General features: G+C 43.6%; 1 protein-coding gene across 1 annotated transcript in view; it reads right to left on the minus strand.

The window, feature by feature from the left end:
- Cfap251 (cilia and flagella associated protein 251) overlaps positions 1–20,815 on the minus strand; it is a 65,826-nt gene that overhangs the window by 40,020 nt on the left and 4,991 nt on the right. Inside the window, exons 5-9 of the mRNA XM_026403016.2 lie at positions 16,594–16,734; positions 13,643–13,752; positions 6,673–6,784; positions 6,335–6,415; positions 678–755 (exon numbers count right to left, since the gene is read on the minus strand). Of these exons, the coding sequence (XP_026258801.2) occupies positions 678–755; positions 6,335–6,415; positions 6,673–6,784; positions 13,643–13,752; positions 16,594–16,734 (522 nt within the window). The remainder of the gene's footprint in view (positions 1–677; positions 756–6,334; positions 6,416–6,672; positions 6,785–13,642; positions 13,753–16,593; positions 16,735–20,815) is intronic.

Consider the following 20,815-nt stretch of genomic DNA (forward strand, 5'->3'; position numbering starts at 1 on the left):
AATTGCTGAGTCATATGGCAATTCTACGTTTAATTTTTTTGTGTAGGGCTGGGAATTGAACAAGGTACGCAAGGGCTCTGCCTCTGAGGCACATCCCCAGCCTCATCATTTTTTTTTAACCTTTGTTTATTTAGTTTTAGTTTTAGTTTTTTTTAATGTGGTGCTGGGGATCAAAGCCAGTACCTCCTGCTAGGCAAGAGCTCTACCGCTGAGCCACAACCCTAGCCCACCCAGCCCCACCGTTTGTTTAGTGATGCTGGGGTTTGAACCCAGGGTATGTGCGTGCTCGGCAAGCACTCTATCAACTGAGCGATCTCCCCAGGCCCTAACTTTGTTCTTTAATGTCATTCTTTTTTCCTGTGTTGGTATATATGCTACTACCGATCTGTTTGCTAATTCCTTTCTGAAAGGAAATAAAGTCCATGATCTCAAAATACACTTTTAGACCTGTAACTATATTCAAATAAACATTTGCTTTATTACTTAAAGAAATTTAATTATGTTTCTGACTTAATATGCTAATTTCCAATGGGACTAAAACAAAGACTATAATTAAATCAACATTTTGATATATAGTCATTGCTCCCTAAATACAGTATTATTATATTACTAAAATGTCTGTATCCAAAGAATAAACTTGTACCCATATTTAAAGAAATCAAAATATTTCTACTTACCCATGAATAATATATTGCCTGTGTTTTACTATTGCTCACCAATTCTTTATTATTTGTTGGATTAAAAGTAAGGTAGTTCTGAAATAGGAAGTATGAAAATATATTACATGATATATTTTGTTTCTCTCTGGTTAAATTGAATGTTAAAAAATACATATTAATGTTAAATAATATATATGTTAATAATATGTATAATTTTGGTACCAGGGATTTAACTCAGGGGCACTTAACCACTGAGCCACCAATCCCCAATCACATCCCCAATCCTTTTTGTATTTTATTTAGAGACAAGGTCTCACTGAGTTGCTTATTGCCTCACTAAATTGCTGAGATTGGCTTTGAATTCAAGATCCTCCTGCCTCAGCCTCCCGAGCCACTGGGATTACAGATGTGTGCAACTGTGTCCAGCTAAATAATAATTTTAATTAAAATACATAACCAAGAAGGAATATAAAACAGAAGACATGGCATGTGGTGGGCAATGAGAATACCATTTAAATGCTGGTTGTTAAGGAATACAGTAGAAAGTGTGTTCATTTTCAAGTCTTACTTATTACAATTCTATAAACTAGAATAAGTGAAAGAAAGTAAACCAACATTCAAAATACCCCCCCCCTTTTTTTTTTTTCGGTCCTAGGGACAGGGCCTCATGCATGCTGAACACACATTCTACCACTGAGCTATATATCCCCAGCCCCTCTCCAATGACCTCTATTCTGTGTCCTTGTGGACAAGGACTTCTGCATTCACATTTCTAAAATTGACAGGGCCACAAGAGATCTTGGAACGAAAGCAAGATGTTGGAAGAAGAGTTTGATTCCTGCCAAGATTGTGCATGGTTTGAGTTGCTGGCTTCCTTCCCCAAAATCACTTCTGCAGAAACTACAGAAGTAAGGGAAACATTACATGCAGAAACAAAACAATGACGACAACAACAACAACAACAGATCGAGAAATTCCCGGGGAGCCAGAAGGCCTGTATCTGGAAATGTGCACTGGAGATGGGCAGCTACAGCCAGAGATAACGGGCTACAGGGGGCAGCACTGAGACAGGGGAAAGCTGTTTATGTTCCAGGCTAGTCGCTTTCACCCCAGCTCCAAACCCATTCCTTTGCCTACTGCTTAAACCATCCAGGCCAGAGGCCTGGGGGAAGGAGGACCTGATAAAAGCAAGTGCACGGACCAGAACCTTCCAAGACTGACTACTTTGCCGAGTCTTTGTGGGCATGGTGGCTACATCTGTAACCCCAGCAACTTGGGAGGCTGAGGTAGAAGGATCACAAACAAGTTCAAGGCCAGCCTGGGCAACTTAGCAAGACCCCATCTCAAAATAAAAATAAAAAGGACTGGAGAGAGGGCTTGGTGGTAGAACGCTTGCCTAGCATATGTGAGGCCCCTGGGTTCAATCCCCAGTTCTGAGGGAAAACAAGTTTTCTTTGAAGGAAGTCATCATCCCAAGTTCAAATTATTTCTAGACTTTTTAAAATAGAACACTGAGAATTCAATGAAACATAACCAGACATATGAAAGGGGCAGATGCAAATGACTGAAAACCAAGGGGGTGAAGCAAGAGGCCGACAGGAGTCCAGGTGTGAGAATAACCGACGCAGCCTGAAAACTGTGATTAATACGCTGAAGAAAGCTAGGATAAGAAGATCTCAGCAGACACTGCTATTTTTTAAAAAAGAAGCAAATGGAAATTTTAGATCCGAAAAAAAAAGATTAAAAAACTCAAAAAGATGTTTTAAAAGGAAATTAGATACAGCCAAAGAGATGATGAGCCAGTAGAAAAGAAAGATAAATTATAGCAGAAAACATCCAGAAGAGATCATAAAGAGACAAAAGGATATAAAAACAAAAAAGAGAACAAAAGACCAACTGGACACAATAAAAAAGGCCCAACGCATTTGTAATTAGAGTCCCAGAAGGAGAAGAATGTAGCAGAAGGAATATTTAAAGAAACAATGGCTAAGAATTTTCCAAAACTGAGCAAAGATATAAGCATCCCAGGTTCAAGAAACCCCCCAAAAGTAAGCTTTAAAAAATCAACAACATACCCATATACAAACAGATACATTACTGAAAAATAAGAGAAATTTCTAAGTATCCAGATAACTTTGAAAATACAGATTGGGGCTGGGAATCAAGTGCTCAAGCACTTGCCTAGCAAAAGGCAGTGGGTTTGATTCTCAGCACCACATATAATTAATTAATTAAAAGGTCCATCAACAACTAAAAAAAAAAAATTTAAAAGAAATACAGATTGATGGCTGATTTCTCAAGAGAAATGGAAGAAGTTAGAAGACAATGGAGTCTTATCTTCAAATTGCTGAAAGAAAATAGAATTCTTTACCTGGGAAAATATCCTTCAAAAATAAAAACAATTGTCGGGTATGGTGGCATGCACCTGTAATCCCAGTGGCTTGGGAGGCTAAGGCAGGAGGATCGAGATTCAAAGACAGTCTCAGCAATTTAGTGAGGCCCTAAGCAACTTAGACTGTCTCAAAGAAATACAAAAGGGCTGGAGATATAGCTCAGTGGTAGAGTGCCAAGAAACAAAGAAAGGGGAAGGAAAGCAGAAAAAGAAAACTACCATGAAAATGAAAGCATATATTTATGCAAAGGCTTGTACATGAACATTCATAGCAACTTAATTTTTAATAGCCTCAACTCATGTCCACCAACAGTGAATAAACAAATTGTAACATAACCATGTGCCACTATTCAGCAATAAAGAGGAATAAACTATTGATGCATGGAACAAAATGATTGAGTTTTTTAAAGAAGCCAAAGCCCACAGCAAAAACAAACAAACAAACAAGTTCACTTATATAGAATTCAGTGTTGGAAGATTGATTAATGGATCAGATCAGACCTTGGAGGCCATAATATGGTGTTTTGTTTTTATTTTAAGGGTAATGAGAAATCATACAAGGGTTTAAGTAAGAGAGACATATATATTTTACTCTTTTAAAGAACATCATGTGCCTGCAGGGGTAGAATGTTCAGGGGTGAGGCCAGAGTGAGCTCAGAGCCCCAGGGTAAGGAGCTGTAGTCACGAGGTAGAGGTGACTACGGCCTGGACAGGATGGCAGGAGAGATGCAGGGGAGAGGAACAACTTCAGGGCATCTTTAGAATGGATGAGAACACTCAAGAAAGCTACAAAGAACAGAGGAGGAGAAGGGGGAGGAGGGGGAAGAGGAGGAGGAGAAGGACGAGGGGGGGGATAGAGAAAGAGGAAGTTGAATTAAAGCAGATGAAGAAGGTGCAGGAGGAGGAGAAAGAGGATGGCTTAGAACTAAATCTGAGGAACACCAATATTTATAATGTATGCAAATGAAAGAAAAAAATCCACAAAGGAGCCAGAGAAAGACTGGTCTCTGTGATAGCACAAAAAGTGTCTTGTAAGTCATGGATGGAGCGGCTCACAGACGAAGAGTAAAGAGATCTAACATGGTCATCCCACTGGCATGCCGGAGACCACAACAAGCATGGTTTGGATAGAGCCACGGGGTGGGAAGAGTGGAAGAGGAATGAAAGGAGCCCAACGCCCATCACCAGGGTAAGTTGTGTTACACTCAGAGCAACAGTGAGGATGAAAGAATCACAGCTCGGCAACCAACAAGGATGAGTCCCAGAAGCAATGCTGAGCAGATGAAGCAATAAAATATACTTCAAATATATCAAGGTCAAAAGCAGGTCAAACTAAATAAGATGAAATTGAGGGATACATAAATAGAGAAAAGTATAAAGAAAACAGGGAATGTATAACACAAAACTTGGGATAGTGGTTCACTGCAGGGAGAAAAGAAAGCAAATAAGATTGGGGACAGGGATCAAAGAGGGACATGGTGGCACATGCTTGTCATGCCAGCTCCTCGGGAGACCTTGACAGAAGGATCAAAAGTTTGAGGCCATCCTGGGCAATTTAGTGAGACCCTGAATCAAATAAAAAATAAAAAGGGCTGAAGGTGTAGAAGGTGTAACTCAGTGGAAGATCACCCCTGGGTTCAATCTCCAGTACCAAACCAAACATCCAAACACACACACACACACACACACACACACACACACACACACACACACAGTGGGCTTCTAGGGTTGGGTCATGTTCCATGTCTTCATCAGTGGTAAGTTCATAGGTACATTTTGTTTTCTTCTTTAAAATACACATATTTTGCATTTGTGCTTTATTTAACAACAACTACAAAATGTGTGTGTGTGTGTGTGTGTGTGTACACGGTGAGGTGGGAAGCAGGCTAGCCAGCCACCAGAACAGCCAGAACAGCAGAGAGCTCTTTTGCTCTTAATGGCTGAACTCAAGGTCACATGAATCAGCTCTCTGGGCGGCTTTCTCCAGCCACATCCCCTGCTCAGCTAGGGTACCAAGAAGGCAGAGTTCACTAGGGGAGGGGGTATGAGCTGCCCAACAGAACTGCCTGCAATGATAGAAACGCTCCGCGTGATCTGTGATGCCAAATATAGTACCTAACAGCCACATGTGAGCACTTCCAGGGCAGCTAGCAATACTGAGGAACCCATCTGAAGTTCTATTTAATCATAATCAATGTAAATTTAAATTGAGCATTCAGCAAAGTCACAGGATGCAAAATTCTCCTGCATTTCTGTACACTAGCAACGAATGATCTGAAAAGGGAGTTAAGAAAACAATTACAATTATAAGAGCATAAATAAGAATCAAATACACAGGGATAAATTTAATCCAGGATGTGGAAGATTTGTACAAAGGAAACTAAAATACTGCTGAAAAAAATTAAAGAAGATATAAATAAACACAAGACATCTGGTGCTCAAGGACTGGAAAATAATATTATTAAGAAGACACCAGCACCCAGAGTGACCCACAGACCAGTGCAGTCTCTACAGAGCCCTGAAGGCACTTTCCGCAGCAATAGGAAAACCCACGCCAAGTCACCACACATACCTGACTATGTATTAGTGCCACTTTAAGAAATAAGGACATTTTTTTTTCAGAAGGGGAAGGAGGGAATCAAAGCATAAGGACTGCATAAAGACATGTATCTTGCTGAGTCTAGTGACCCAAACCCTCTTTGGGGGTTTTAGACCCTGTGAGCCGGGTAGGTGCCCGGCACAGGGCACATCCTCAACAGATGTATAACGAATGAAGGATCCAAGGGACATTGTGACAACATGGCAGACAGGAGTGACACAGGAAAGTAAGAGACTATGCAGAAATGCTATAGGTGACCTTGGCAAGTCACCTCATGTAAACTGAGAAGAATAATGAAAATTTCTCTCCATACTTCAATGAGCTTCTGATAAGGTTAGAAGCAGTTAAGAGCACGTGTCTAGAAGAGGAAAGTCTGCTAGCTGGGTGACTTCAGACCGATTATTGAATAATTACTAATAGTCCACAGACATTAATATCTCTTTGCTAGCATGTTTGCCTGGATTATGTGAGATCATGTAAGTAAAGAATTTAGCCAAATCTGGCACATAATAAGTGCTTGAACTATATTAGCTTTTCTAAGCAAAGATAAACAAGGCCTGGGATATGAAAGTGCTTTTAAAAGTGCTGCTGCACCACAGCAGAATTCTACCAAAGCAAAAGGTAGGCTCTGACCTGGCTTCAGTGTGAGGTCAGGCTGAGGGTTATAGGACCAGACTGACCTACCTGGAAACCATACTCCTTGGGGAGAAGGAGACTGCACGCCGGCGTCTCCACTGCCAAAGTCCACTTCCAGATGCACACTTTCTACAAAGGAGAGCACAGTGAGAAGGCCTCTAAGGGCTGCTGCAGAGACCTATGTCCCTTGTGGTGACACGGTAACATCAGGCAACTAAGCAATGGACCACAAGCCAAGCCACAAAGCAGGAAGTGCCAACTCTGCACCATGGAGTCTGGTCATCTCCTGGGAATACTTCAGAGGCCAGCTGGCTGGAGCAGAGCTGACTGTGGGGACACCTGACAGGTTGACCAGCTTGCTGAGGCCAACCCAGAGGGCCCTTTACCTGGACTTCAGCATCTGAGATGGTTGCCAGATACTTGGCGTCACGGGTAATGGCTATTGCCCTAATGCCATTACCTTCTGGGCAGCTGTCAAATATGGTGTGCACAGGAATCCTGCAAAACAGGACAGGGAGGAACAGCGTCCAGCTCAGCTCAAACCTTCCAAAAACACAGCAAAATGTGGTCTATCTACACAATAGGATATTTATGTTTAATTGATTCATTATTAATCACTAATAATAACATAAGAATATCTGTATCTAGTTAATTTATTCATTATTACTCACTATTCCATAAAATGGAGTGAAGCCCTGACACAGGCTACAATGCAGACAAAACTTAAAAGCATGATGCTAGCTGGGTGTGGTGGTGCACGCCTGTGATCCCAGCAGCTCGGGAGGCTGAGGCGGAGGATCTCAAGTTCAAAGCCAGCCTCCACAAAAGTGAGGCATTGAGCAACTCAGTGAGACCCTGTCTTTAGATAAAATACAAAATAGGCTGGGGCTGGGGCTCAGTGGTCATGTACCCCTGAGTTCAATCCCCAGTATCCCTCCCCTGCCCCACAAAAACACATGCTAGTGAAAGAAGACAAACACAAAGGCCATGCATTCTGTGGTTCCATTGATATGAAATGTCCAGAGCAGGCAAATCCAGAGACAGAGCAGATGTGGTTGCCAGAGGCTGGAGAGCAGATGGGAGGCTTCTGCTCCTACTGGGTACAGGGTCTCCTTCTGAGGGGATGAGATGTTTTGGAACTAGACAGAAGGATGAGTGCACAACATTGGGAATGTACTAAATGCCCAACCACCTGCACACATCCAAATGGCCAATCTTATGTTTTGTGGATTTGCCTCAGTAACAACCTGCACGAGCTCTAGTGGCCCTGTCACCTGTTCCCAGGTGCCAATTCAACATGAGGCGCTTCACCAGGCATGAAGGATGCAAATATAAAAACCACAACTAGGACAAGGCCCAGTTCAGGAAAATGGGTGCCCCCTGCACACAGAGAACAAATAAGCACCCCCTTCCTGGGAGCAATGTAGCTGTGACTATCTGAATTTTAAACCCTATCTGTACTCTAAGGCCCAGCAATTGCAACTCCTGTAACTTTTCTTAGAGAAATAATAGGAAAATTAAACAAAATAAACCAAGATGCATCTTCCTGGTGATGCTGTGTTAACAGCAAAATTTTAAAAAGCAAAACAAACCTGTTAAAATAAGAATTATTTTAAACTATTATGGCAAAGCCATTGAGTGGAAAACTTGGCTGCCACAAAAAGAATGTGATAGATCTGAGAGAGTGACCAAGAACTTTGTGAGAAGAGCACATCACGAAACGAAACAAATCCATAGTGTCATTTTGACTGTGGCACACATGGGGACGTGGGTGTGAGGGCATTTATATGTACGAGAAAGGCCTGTAGGAGTGACTGCAGACTGTCCACGGTGGTTGCAGTCTGGAGATGGTCTGGCCGAGGAGGGACTTTCCTTTTCTACCTGCACGCTTCTGTACGTGTCCCTGGTAAGGACTTACAACTGTACAGCTCAGGTGGAGCTTGACGTGTGCAGAATTTAAGCAGAGGACCTTGACATACCTGAGACAGACAAAGAAAGCAAGAAACCCCAGCAGCCCTGGAGCAGGTGGTTGGGGTAACATGGGGTTGGGGGTCCACATGCTTCTGTTGTGAGGGGAGAGTGGGTGGCAGTAAGATGGAAGCCAGGGGCTGGGGCTGTATCTCAGTGGTAGAGCACTTGCCTAGCGTGTGTGAGGCACTGGGTTCCATCCTCAGCACCACATACAAATCCATAGAAGTAACATATTTATGATAAGAAAATTTGTTCTTCTTTTTTAAGGAATGCATAACGTTTAAGAGAATTTGACATATCAAAGTTTCTACCAGATTAGATTTGATTCTAATTTAAAACACATAGTGTATTTAGACTTATGATTTTAAATTGAAATCCTATTAAGTTGTACAATGTTATAACACTTAAGACAACTTAAGATTTGCCATATTTGTGACTAAATTTATTAGATTTCTAAGAATTACTTAAGTGCCAGTGAAGAATTTGTTAGACTACTAAAAACATGTAAAACTGAATATATTAAATTTATAAATGCAGTTCTAAATGCTTAAAAAGAGCTAATAATCAAATTTGTGAAGCCAAACATTAATCTAAGCTTTCTCAAAAGTGATTACAAAAACATGCTAGATTTATAAATGTATAAGTGAACAAAATGCTAAGGAAGCATTTTGTTTGTAATCTGTCACTTTAATACAGAGGATATTAATTCTAAAGCCAAAACATTCTCTGAGTAATCTTTTCTGGGTCCCAAAGCCACCATTTGGGAGATCACAAAACTTGTATCCATATTACATTTGAATTGTTAATCACAGATATGCTTTATTTTCGATTTAGAAAAAAAAAAAAAGTCACTCCCTTCAAGATGCTGCATCTAGCAGGGGAACAGCTTCATAATGAATAAAAGATCAACAGGCCAGAACTGCTCATAACAGGCCAAGCTCTGTCCAGGGGAAGAGGCACAGGTGACAGGCCTCTGCGACAGGTTCTGTGGACATCCTATAGCATGAGGTGGTAACTTTCCCTTGTGGCCAGGTTGGAAAGAGCACTAGGAATGGAGATGAAAGCTAGCCAAGACTTTAGCTTTCATTTGAAGTGGATTAAAATAATTGGGTTTTCATCAAAATACATTTTTATCAAATTCAACAGATAAGCCAGGTACAGTGGTGCATACCTGTAATCCCAGCTACTGGGGAGGCTAAGGCAGGAGGATCATAAGTTCAAGGCCAGCCTCAGCAACTAAGCAAGACCCTGTCTCAAAATAAAAAATACAAAAAAAAAGGGGGGGGATAGGGATATAGTTCAGTGTAGAGCATCCCTAGATTCAACACCCAATACTGCAAAAATAATAAATAAATAAATATGTAATTTATCTATATAATGGAATGTTGATTCAGTCATCAAAAGGAATGAGGCATTGACACATGCTATGACACAGATGAATCTTGAAACATGCTCAGTAAAAGAAGCCAGACACAAAAGGCCACATATTGCAGGATTTCATGAATGTCCAAAGTAGACACATGCACAGAGGCAGAAGGCAGGGCCTGGGCAAGACAGCATGGGGAGTTCATGAGTCCAGAGTTTCTATTTGAGTGATAAAAATGCCACTCAGTTTGTGGAAATAGTGGTGATGGTTGCACATGGTGGCTATAATTGATACCATTGAATTATACATTTTTAAATGGTTAAAGTGGTAAATTTTAAGTTGCGTATATTCATATATTTTATTTTTATTTCTTTTAGTTGTAGATAGACACAAATATCTTTATTTTATTTATTTATTTTTATGTGGTGCTGAGGATCAAACCCAGGCCCTCTCAAGCACTCTACCACCCAGCCACAATCCCTTAAGTTGTATATATTTTATCACAATGAAATAAGATCTGTGTCATGGAGAATGAGTCACACAGTGAACCGCTGGGAGGGAGATCAGCCAGGAGCTTGTTGCAATAGCCCAGGTGAGAGAGCGGAGGGGAGAGGGGAGAGAAGAGGAGACAGGAGAGGCCAGGCAGTAGGGAGGTCACCGAGGCAGTTTGGGAGCAATATTTCAGCAGGAGAGGCCCAGGGACATCCAGGTGGAGAGTTCTCTAGCACTTCTTCATCAGGAAGAAGAGGGGATGCTGAGAGAGCCCTTGTTGAGATTAGGCTCTCCTATCTGGGGAACAATGGTGCTGGTGGCCTCGTCACCATGGGTGGTGTTCAAGGGATGGAAGAGGATCCTGAGAAGAGACTAGAAGGAAGGGCCATAGCAGAAGGGAACTAGGGGGCTGTGGTATCAGAGAAGCCACAGGAAATGCAGTGTCAGATGCCACTGAGACCCAGGTAAGGTAAGGGTGGAGACTGGGTGGCGTGGCCTGTGGAGATCTCCAGGAAGCTGGGGGACCCGACCCTCGCTCCAGGACATTAACAGGACTTCTGCCTAACCTTTTCATTCCCCTGGACTTGCCACTCCCTTCCCCACACACCCAACCAGGGCCTTAAGCTCCTGTTGGAGAATCTAGAGCTGCTGTCTGCCTCTAGGCCAGGGATTACGAAAGAAAACCCCGCTATGAGCATCTACCTTGGGCCAGGTGTGGATTCACCGGATTCACCTGGTTTTCACAACCATCCTGTGAGAGTCAGCCAAACAGTGTGCCCCCAAATTCCTGTCCACCCAGAACCTCAGGATATGACTCATTTGGAAACAGGGTCTTGCAGACGGAATTAGTCAAGATGAAATCATACTGGATGAGGACGGCCCGACACCCAGGGAAGAATGAAGACTGAGAGACACGGGGTGGGGGGCGAGAAACACCTGCGAAGATGGAGGCAAAGGCTGGGGGGCTGCGTCCACAGCCAAGGAACGCTGAGGGGTGCCACAAGCAGTGGAAGCCAGGGGAGGGACCCCAGCAGGAACCAACCTGCTGACACCTTGATTTTGGGCTTTTGGCTTCCAGAACTATGAGAGAGTAAACTTTTGCTATTTTAAGCCACCCAACTTGTGGTAATTTGTTACAGCAGCCTCAAGAAGTCAAACAGTAGGTATTAGCCTCATTTTTTCCACAAATGGGAAAGTCACTTGGTTTCTTTAGGCCTCCAATCCTCACAGGAAGCACACAGCAGGACTGGGATGGAAGCCAGGTGGCCCCAGAGCCTGGGCGCTCTTCCTCCTGGCCACATGGCTAGCATGTCACTCAGGAATCCACCAAGTCAGCATATAGGCGTTACCACACGCTGTGGTTTTGCTTTCTGGAACTCCAGGGCTCTTTCCCTCCACTTTGGTGGACATCTACTGTATTCCCAGTGATTAAACCGAGCTGCACTCTCGTTTCCAAATTCCCAGTCCCATTCCCAGCTAAGCCAGCCTCCTGCTTGGCAGCTGTTGCCCCAAGCAATACAGCAGTCTGCCCACACCCAGCTGCCCACGCAGCTTCTTGCTAGCATTTCCCAAACTACCTGAGGTGAAGGACTCTTTCTAAATTTGTCACTCTACTGCAGACAAATGCTTTCATAAAGTAAAAACACTGCGGCAAGGTCAGAGGGCCACTGAGTTCCCAGAAGCTTCCTCTCACTTTCTCTGCTTCCTGTTCAGCCAGCTCAGCCTGTGTGTCACGCATTGAGCAGTGCTGTGACACTAGAAGAAAGGGGGGCACAAATGCTGAGCTTCATGATTAGGAAGAAGGGCACTGAAGGGTGGCCACCTTGATTCCTGGAGACTCCCTTCCAGCGTCATCAGCAAGAGGGGCATGAGCTGCCAAGCAGACCTGGAGGGTGCAGAATCCCACCGCCTGGGCCCAGGCTCCCAAGTCCAAGCATGGACTTGCTGACCTCCTCTCTAGGCCCTGGGCTGGTCTCTGAGACACTGGACTGAAAGGACTCGCCATCTACCCAGGGGACAATGCCTACTGTGGTTCACGTCTCAGATGTTGCAGTGGGTCAAGGGCTCTGGGTCCTACCATGAGAAGAACGCCAGACCCATTCCCCTGGAGGGCTCCCTAGAAAGCCCCAGTCCCTAAAACTGCAAAGGTCATCCCCAAACCAGGGAAGGCTGAGGACACCACAGCCCAGAGGAGCCTAGGGGACATGACAAGTCAATCTAAGGTGGTCACCTGGATGGGATCCCAGAACAGAATAGGGACATTAGAATGAAAGGAAGGAAATCTAGGTACACTCCTATGTAAATAATGACACTGTTCCTTAATTCAACAATGTACTACGCTAGTGTAAGATGTAAATAAAAGGGTACAGGGAACCCTCTCTACTATCCTTCGATTTTCCTATTAATCTAAAACCACTCTAAAAAAGTGAAAGGCTACTAATTTTAAAGGAGGGAAAGGTCAACTGAAGGTTGTGAGCAGGGTGTGCTGTCAGAAGCGGAGGGGCTGCCAAGGAACAGCGCATGGGAGAGCCTCTGTGGCAGGCAAACACATGGAACACAATAAAGCGGACCCACCAGGAAATGTGCCGCAGCCGGGAGGCCAGGCAGCATGGAACACATATGGTGTGCTGGGGCAAGGGAGCACTTGGGGATGACCACTTAGGACTTCCCAGGGAGGCTGGGTGGAGCTCAGTGGTATAGCCTTGCCAAGCTAGTACGAGGCCCTGGGTTCCTTGCCCAGCACTGAAAAAATAATTTTTTTCCCCAGAAAAGGTAGGCTGACCCGGGACTAGAAAAATCTGTCTTTATGAAAGCAATGGTTTTCATTGCAAATGGCCGATTTGACTTCTGGTTTATCCTTTGAGCTTATGTGTGCTGGGATACTGTGAGTCAGCCCCTCCCAGCCCAGTCTACTTGGGGCCACCAACTAACCAAGTTTCTGGGCCTCAGTGTTACTCGTTCTTTGCTTCCTGGGTGGCAGACACTGTACAGAAATCAGGGGGAAAAGAAGCGACTACACGTTCTCTCTGCTTCTTGGTGGCTATGTTCTGACCTGCTTTCCTCTACCACACCCTTCCATCATGAAGTTCTGCTCACCTGGAGCCCCAAGGTATGAAGCTGTCTATTGATGGACTAAGGCCTCTAAACCATGAGCCCCCAAATAAACTTTTCTTCCTCTAATTATTCTTGTTAGGTCTTTTTGTTACAGCAGTGAAAAAGTTGACTTAAATGTTTCTTTTGAACAAGACCACTTAGGAATTAAATGAGGAAGAGGAGGAGGAAGAGGAGGAGGAAGACGAAGAGGAGGAGGAGGATGAAGAGGAGGAAGAGGAGGAGGACGAAGAGGAGGAGGATGAAGAGGAGGAGGAGGAGGAGAGGAAGAGGAGGAGGAGGAGGAGGACGAAGAGGAGGAGGATGAAGAGGAGGGGGAGGAGGAGAGGAAGAGGAGGAGGAGGAGGAGAGGAGGAGGAGGAAGATGAAGAGGAGGAAGAGGAGGAGGAGGGGGAGGAGGGACTGCACAAGCCTACCCTGTGAAGGTGTCCCATATAATTATCAGGCAGTCTGGCCCTTTGTCCGCTGTGGCAACCCACCGCCTGTCTTCACTGATGCAGAGGCAGGAGATGAGGTTGGGGTGGCCCTGTGGAAATGAGGAAAAACTGCTCTGAAGCACCCAGGATGGGCCCAGCCTCACGTACCTCAGAGAAGACTGGGGACCTGCAGAGAGATCTGAGCTCCCTTCAAGGCTCCTCTGGGTAGGAACTTTTCCCGTGGGCCTGCCCATGGTTTCCTCCATCTCCTGGTGGGTTTCTCAGAATTCCTCTCCTCAAACACTCCCCACAGGAACGGTGGCTCTCTGGGGGTGGGGGCATTACCCAACCCCCAACCCAGGTTGAGAAAAAGCTGATGCCTGGGATCTCCCACCCACACATGGGGCTCCCCACAGCCCACCTCCTGGGACACAGCTCCCCTCTGGAGAGAGACAATCCTCCTGGTCTTTCTTATGGTCCTAGGGTGGCCCCGCACAACAGAGGCATCCTGCGGAAGCATGTGAACGCCTGAAAGGGCAGCACTCTGCGGGGAAGGCCCTGTGTCCTTCGGCTCCCTCACTCCCTCCTGGCTCTGCACCAGCCACCTGGCCTTCTCTCTGAGCCTCACACACGAGCACGTGGAGCTCCCTCGCTCTGGAAAGTTCTTTCCCTTAAACTGTCCCTGTTAGCTCATTCTCATCCCTCAGGTCTCAGCAGAAACAGACTTTCTAAGTCCCTGCCCACCCAATCCAAAATGCAGGCTGCAGTGGCCACACCCATAATCCCAGGGCTCCAGAGGCTGAGGCAAGAGGTAGCCTCAGCAATTTAGCAAGGCCCTCAGATTGAGTGAGACACTGTCTCAAAACAAAAAATAAAAAGAACTGCGGGGCTAGAGTTGTGGCTCAGTGGTAGAGCACTTGCCTAGCATGTGTGAGGCACTGGGTTCAGTTCTCAGCACAGCATAGAAATAAATTAATAAAATAAAGGCCCATCAACAAATAAAAAAATATTTAAAAAAAAAGGACTGGGGATGGGACTGGTAAAGAGTAAAGTGACTGGTAAAGTGGTAAAGAGCCCCTGGGTCCAATCTCCAATACCAAAACATTATTAATGTTAAAAATAATAAAACAGGGGCTGGGGATGTGGCTCAAGTGGTAGTGCGCTCGCCTGGCATGCGTGCGGCCCGGGTTCGATCCTCAGCACCACATACAAAACAAAGATATGTTGTGTCCGCCGATAACAAAAAATAAATATTAAAATTCTCTCTCTCTCTCTCCCTCTCTCACTCTCTCTTAAAAAAAAAATAATAATAATAAAACAGGGGCTGGGGTTGTGGCTCAGTGGTAGAGCATTTGCCTAGCACATGTGAGACACTGGGTTCGGTTCTCAGCACCACATATAAATAAATGAATAAAATAAAGGTCTATTAACTACTTTAAAATAGTTAAATAATAATAATAATAACAATAATAATAATAATAATACATTTAAAATTTTTAAATTAAAAAAGGACTGGTAAAATGCCCCTACGTTTAATCCCCAGTACCAAAGATAAATAAGTAAGTAAGTAAATAAATAAATAAATAAATAAATAAAATGAAATAAAATAAAGAGGGCTGGGGATGGAACTCAGTGGTAGGCATCCCTGGGTTCAATTTTTAAAAAAGTTAAAGTAATTCTCTCTCACCCCAATTTTTCTTGGAGTATTTTTGCTCTGTTACAGTGTGACCATGTCGTCATGCATTCACCTGCTGATGTCTCTCCACACTAGTCTGGATGCTCACTATGGCAGGGACTACACTTGCTTTGTTCACGACTGCAGACCCACAATCAGAAACGCAGTGGTCATGATTCACGTTTGTGATATGATGAATGGTCAAGGCCATTCCCAGCCATTGACTCTGGTGAGGCTGGACTCTGTGGGACATGACCCTCCTTTCCCTCTCCCAGCTCAGCAGAGCCTGTCTATAAGCTCCCTTCCCTTCGGCTGGAGCTTCTGCCCTCTGTGCTGCGCACTCAACCAAACTCCAAAGCTGCTGCCTGCTGATTGATGTCAGTGTTTCTGTGCTTCCAGGAAGGAAACTCCTGGAGCTGCGTGTTTGTGTCTTGGACTCCTGGCTCAGTGCTGAACATTGTCCGGGTTCTTGGTAAATACTTTGTGAAGGTTTTGAACTAGGTATTGACTAAGGAGGGTCCTAAACAATGCACATCAATGAAAATATAACACAGACCTGTTCACCAGGTCAACCAGTGGCATGTCAGACACCAAGAAACAGGACAGTTAGGTAGATGAGTGACGACAATGAGAGGGGTAAAATGTTAAGAATGAAGGAAACAGGGTGATAGGAGGAAGACAGCATGGAGGACGCACTGGAGGAAGGCAGGGTTAAACTAAGAGAGCTACGGTAGGGAGGGAGGGACAGGAGGCCCACTGACCTCCTAAATATATTCAGGTCAAGAGAACTCCAGTCACTGTTTATCACCCACAGTCTTGGGCAAGTCACTTAAACTATTCTGAGCCTCAGTTTCTTTTTCTTTAAAATGGGTATGTTAATACCCACATCTCAGCTTGGTTATGAGGATCCAAGCTCATTGGAAATTGGAAAGGAGTCTAAGTATTCATTAGGCCTGACTCCCTGGTGAACAGATGTCCTTGTGTTCATTGTGGTTCTCTGGAGACATCATAGTCTACATTGTCCACATTTTTGCAGAAATGTAAAAAATACAGACGTTTTAAATTCTTGCAAGGATAAAATTAATATCCACTGCTATTTGTCAACTGATGCTGATTAGAATCATAGACATAACATGTTTCTAAAAGCAGGATTTGCTGTAGTTCAAAGGAGAGGCAGGAAAGTATGACAATGGTACAGTGAAGTCAGCCTGAGAGTCCAAAGCAAAACACTACCCGCAAGTTAGAGCCCTTTACAAGTAGGAAAAGCCCCACATACCTGCAGGTGGTACTGGCTATTCCTGAAGATATTATAGATGACGGCATTGTGAGAAGACACGTACAGAAGGACTCTATGGTTCTTCTCACAGACATAGAAGACAGGGAGGGAACTGTTCCATCCAAACGACCAGGTCAAGTTCTAGAAGACAAAAGCAAAACCAGCAGGATGCTAGTGTGCAGAGCCCAGAGCCACGCTCCTGCACCAATGCCCAGAGAAGAATTCCACAGCACCAGTGCCACAGAGAAAAATCACTTTAAGAAAATTCGCAGCAGTGAGCCGGGTACATGGTACAGGACAATAGTTCCAGCAACTCGTAAGGCTGAGGTAGGGACAATTGTGGGAGTCCAGAATTTTGATGCCAGCCTGGATGACAGCAAGACACCATCTCAAGAAAGAAAAAAAAAAAGCCCGGTGGGGTAGTCCACACCTTTAATCCCAACAGCTTGGGAGGCTGAAGCAGGAGGATCATGAGTTCAAAGCCAGTCTCAGCAATGATGAGGCGCTAAGCAACTCAGTGAGACCCTATCTTTAAATAAAATACAAGTGGCCTAGTGCCCCTGAGTTCAATCCCTGGTACCTGTCCCCACAAAAAAATAGGGCTAAATATGTGGCTCAGTTATCAAGTGCTTCTGAGTTCAATCCCTGGTACCCACCCCACACAAACAAAAAGAAAAAAGAAAAAGAAAGGCTCTACATGATACAATATGAAAGAATCTTTGAAGAGGGGACACTCAGTGAAAGAAACCTCACACACACACACACACAAAAACAAAACAAAACAAAATAAAAAACCCTACATTAGATGGGCAGGTGGTACACACCTGTAGTCCCAGCAGCTCGGGAGGCTGAGGCAGGATGATCACAAGTTTTAAAGCCAGCCTCAGCAACTTAGGAAGATACTGTCTCAAACAAATAAAAAGGGCTAGGGATGTTGCTCAGTGGTAAGCATCCCTGGACTCAATCCCTGGTACCCATCCCCCCAAAAAATTAAGAACAGAAGAGAATGGGGAGTAGCTTATAAGAGGAAGTCTTATAAGAGGTGCACAGTTCAGAGAAATTGCTGCAAGATAAAAATGGGTGATGTAGAGAAAGACAAGATGGTTCTTGTTCAGAAGTGTGCCCAGGGCCACACCAAGGGAAGAGCAGCCAGTGCAAGACTGGGCTGAGCCTCGGACTGCTTGGGTGGAAGGCATGTCAGGCCTGGGTTCCCCAACAGGAAGACAGGTGTCACCTGGGGACAGGGAGCATTGATAGAGTATTTAGAATCTCAAAAAGGAAACTCCCAGAACAAAAACTATCTGAAAAACTCAGAAAAGCTACTAACGAGTAATAGCCACAGGCTTGTTTATCGCAGAACAGAATGCCTCATGGCTTTCTTGCATGCACCATCATTTACTTGATGACAGACACCAGAATTCAGATCAGGAATGGCTGGCAGATTTTTTTTTTAGTTGTAAATGAACACCATAGCTTTATTTTTAATTTATTTATGTGGTGTTGAAGATCAAATCCAGTGCCTCACACATGCAAGGCAAGCACTCCACCACTGAGTTACAATCCCAGCCCTGGCAGAATATTTTTTTGGACAGGCTTGGTTCAAATAAAAAATTGATCTGTAGTTCAATGGATATGATTTTTTAAAAAGTTTTGATGATAATCCCAGTTCAGTAAGTATGATCACCATTTTTCCTTTCCAGAGATATGGTTAGAATTCATTAGTAATGTCCAACCTTTCACAGGGTGGTAAAGGCCATTTAATACCTACTGAAGCCTGGTTTTATACTTAGATTACATGACTGGTTCTGTGAACAAGTTTAAATCCTGGAGGAGATCCCTTCACTGTCTCTGAACCCAACAAGACTCACATGTATTTCAATTTGTGTTCATCAGCCTGTTAAGGGCCGTGGCTGAGGACAAGGAAGCAGTCTGGTCTACTTTATATTTTTGTTGACCAATCCAATTTAATTAGAATTACTCATATCTAAAATGCTGCCTTTTCCAGGTGCAGTGGTACATACCTGTAATCCCAGTGGCTTGGGAGGCTGAGGCAGGAGGATTGCAAGTTCAAAGCCAGCCTCAGCAAAAGCAAGGTCCTAAGTAACTCAGTGAGACCCTATGTCTAAATAAAATATAAAATAGGGCTGGGAATGTGGCTCAGTTGTCAAGTGTCCCTGAGTTCAATCCCCAGTATCCAAAATAAAATAAAATGCTGTATTTTACTTAAGTGTAATATCAAATAAAGAATATGTAACACATTTTTGCAAGTTCAGATGTTTTAAAATCAGCATGATACAATAGCAAACTAGATTATACTTTTGAATACTTTCTGTATCAGACTGAGTTATAATGCAAGATTGTCTTTAAACAGCTATTCAAAAACACAAAAACTGTGGGAAAACTGTGGAAGTGTGATTGGGTAATGGTGCTTTTGCCAACTCACTAGAAGGATTAAAGTAGAAGAGATATCCCATCGCACAAATTTGTAAATTATGTGATCATAAAATTTGAGATAATTAAAAATGAAATCAAAGATCAAAAAATTAAAAATAGCATTATCACACCAAGAATGGTGGCACGTGCCTGACGTCACAGCTACTCAGAAGGCTGAAGCAGGAGGATCACAAGTTCAAGGGTGGCCTGGGTAATTAACAGGACCTCGTCTCAAAATAAGAAAGAAAAAAAAGCAGGATAGGAGTGGGGAAGGTGGAAGGGCAACAACTAGGGATGTAGCTCAGTGGTAGAATGTCCCGGTGCTGGGGAAAAAATTACAATTCGATCTAGCAATTAAATTTCTAAGTATAAATCCAAAACCGTTGAAAAGAAAGACTCAAAAGATATTATACACTCATGTCCATAGCAGCACGATTCATAAGAGCAAAAGGTAAAGCAACCCCAGTGTCCACTGGTGAATGACTGGATGAACAGATTGCGGTCTTTCCCTACAGTGGAATATTATTCAGTCTTTCAAAGGAAGAAAGTTCTGACACAGGCTACATGGATGAACCTTGAAAACATGAAGGGAAATAAGCCTGTCACGAGAGGACAAGCACTGCTATGGTTCCAAATTCCGAGAGAGAAAGGAGAACAGCAAGTGCCCGCGGCTGAGGGAGGAAAGGAAGGAGAGATTTGGTTAAATGGGTGCAGAGTTTCGGTTTTACAAATGAAAAAGGAAAGGCAGTGGGATGGATGGATGGATGCCTCAGCAATTTAGCAAGGCCCTAAGCAACTGAGACCAATCTCTAAATAAATACAAGAAAGGACTGGGATGTGCCTCAGTGGTTAAGCACCTCTGGGTTCAATCCCAGTCAGGAAAAAAAAAAAGAAAAAGAAAAAGAAAGAAAGAAAAGAAAAAGTCTTTAATAGTAAATAGAAACCATTCCCTACTCTTCCATTCCCCAAGACCCAGACCTCACTAGGCACCAACCCACAGTGAGCAGTTAACATGGTGAAATTCCATTACTTCCTGAAAGCACAGCGAACAGTCAGGTAATAATAAAGTCAATAAGTAACTTTACAAGAAAGGCAAGTATTCAACCTAAGACTTGGTTCTTATATACCCATTTTTCCTGGAAGGATAAAAGATAAAAAGACAAAATTCCCTTAGAAGAATTAAAAGTTCCACATTTCTAGGAATAAATCCAAAATAAAAATTTCATTAAATAAAAAGTTATAGGTACTAAAACCAATTACATTTTTGGGGGGGCGGATATGAGGTATGAAACCAGGGGTGTTTAAACACTGAGCCACATTCCCAGACCTTTTTATTTTTCATTTTCAGAAAGGGTCTTGCTAAATAGCTTAGGGCCTTGCAAAGTTGCTGAAGAGCTGGCTTTGAACTTACGATTCTCCTGCCTCAGCCTCCCAAATTGCTGGGATTACAGATATGTACCATTGAACCCAGCTAAATTTATTACTTTTAATTGAATAGAAAAGCTTTTTATTATAATTTTATGTTTAAAGTCTACTGCTTTTAATTCAATGACAGCTTGTTTTTGTAGTAATCTTGTGTGTATCCGTACAGATTGTGGTGTATCCGTACAAAGGGATACAATTCAATGATAAAAAGAAATGGCCTGCCGAGCCACAGCAGGACATGGAGAACACTTACATGCATATTGCTAAGTAAAAGAAGCCCATATAAAAGGGCTCCATACATTCTAGAAAAGGCAAAATGACAGAGACAGTGACAACAACTCCAGCGGCAGCCAGGGCGCAGCAG

The sequence above is a fragment of the Urocitellus parryii genome, chromosome 3 (assembly GCF_045843805.1).
Source record: "Urocitellus parryii isolate mUroPar1 chromosome 3, mUroPar1.hap1, whole genome shotgun sequence".
NCBI classification, from domain to species: domain Eukaryota; kingdom Metazoa; phylum Chordata; class Mammalia; order Rodentia; family Sciuridae; genus Urocitellus; species Urocitellus parryii.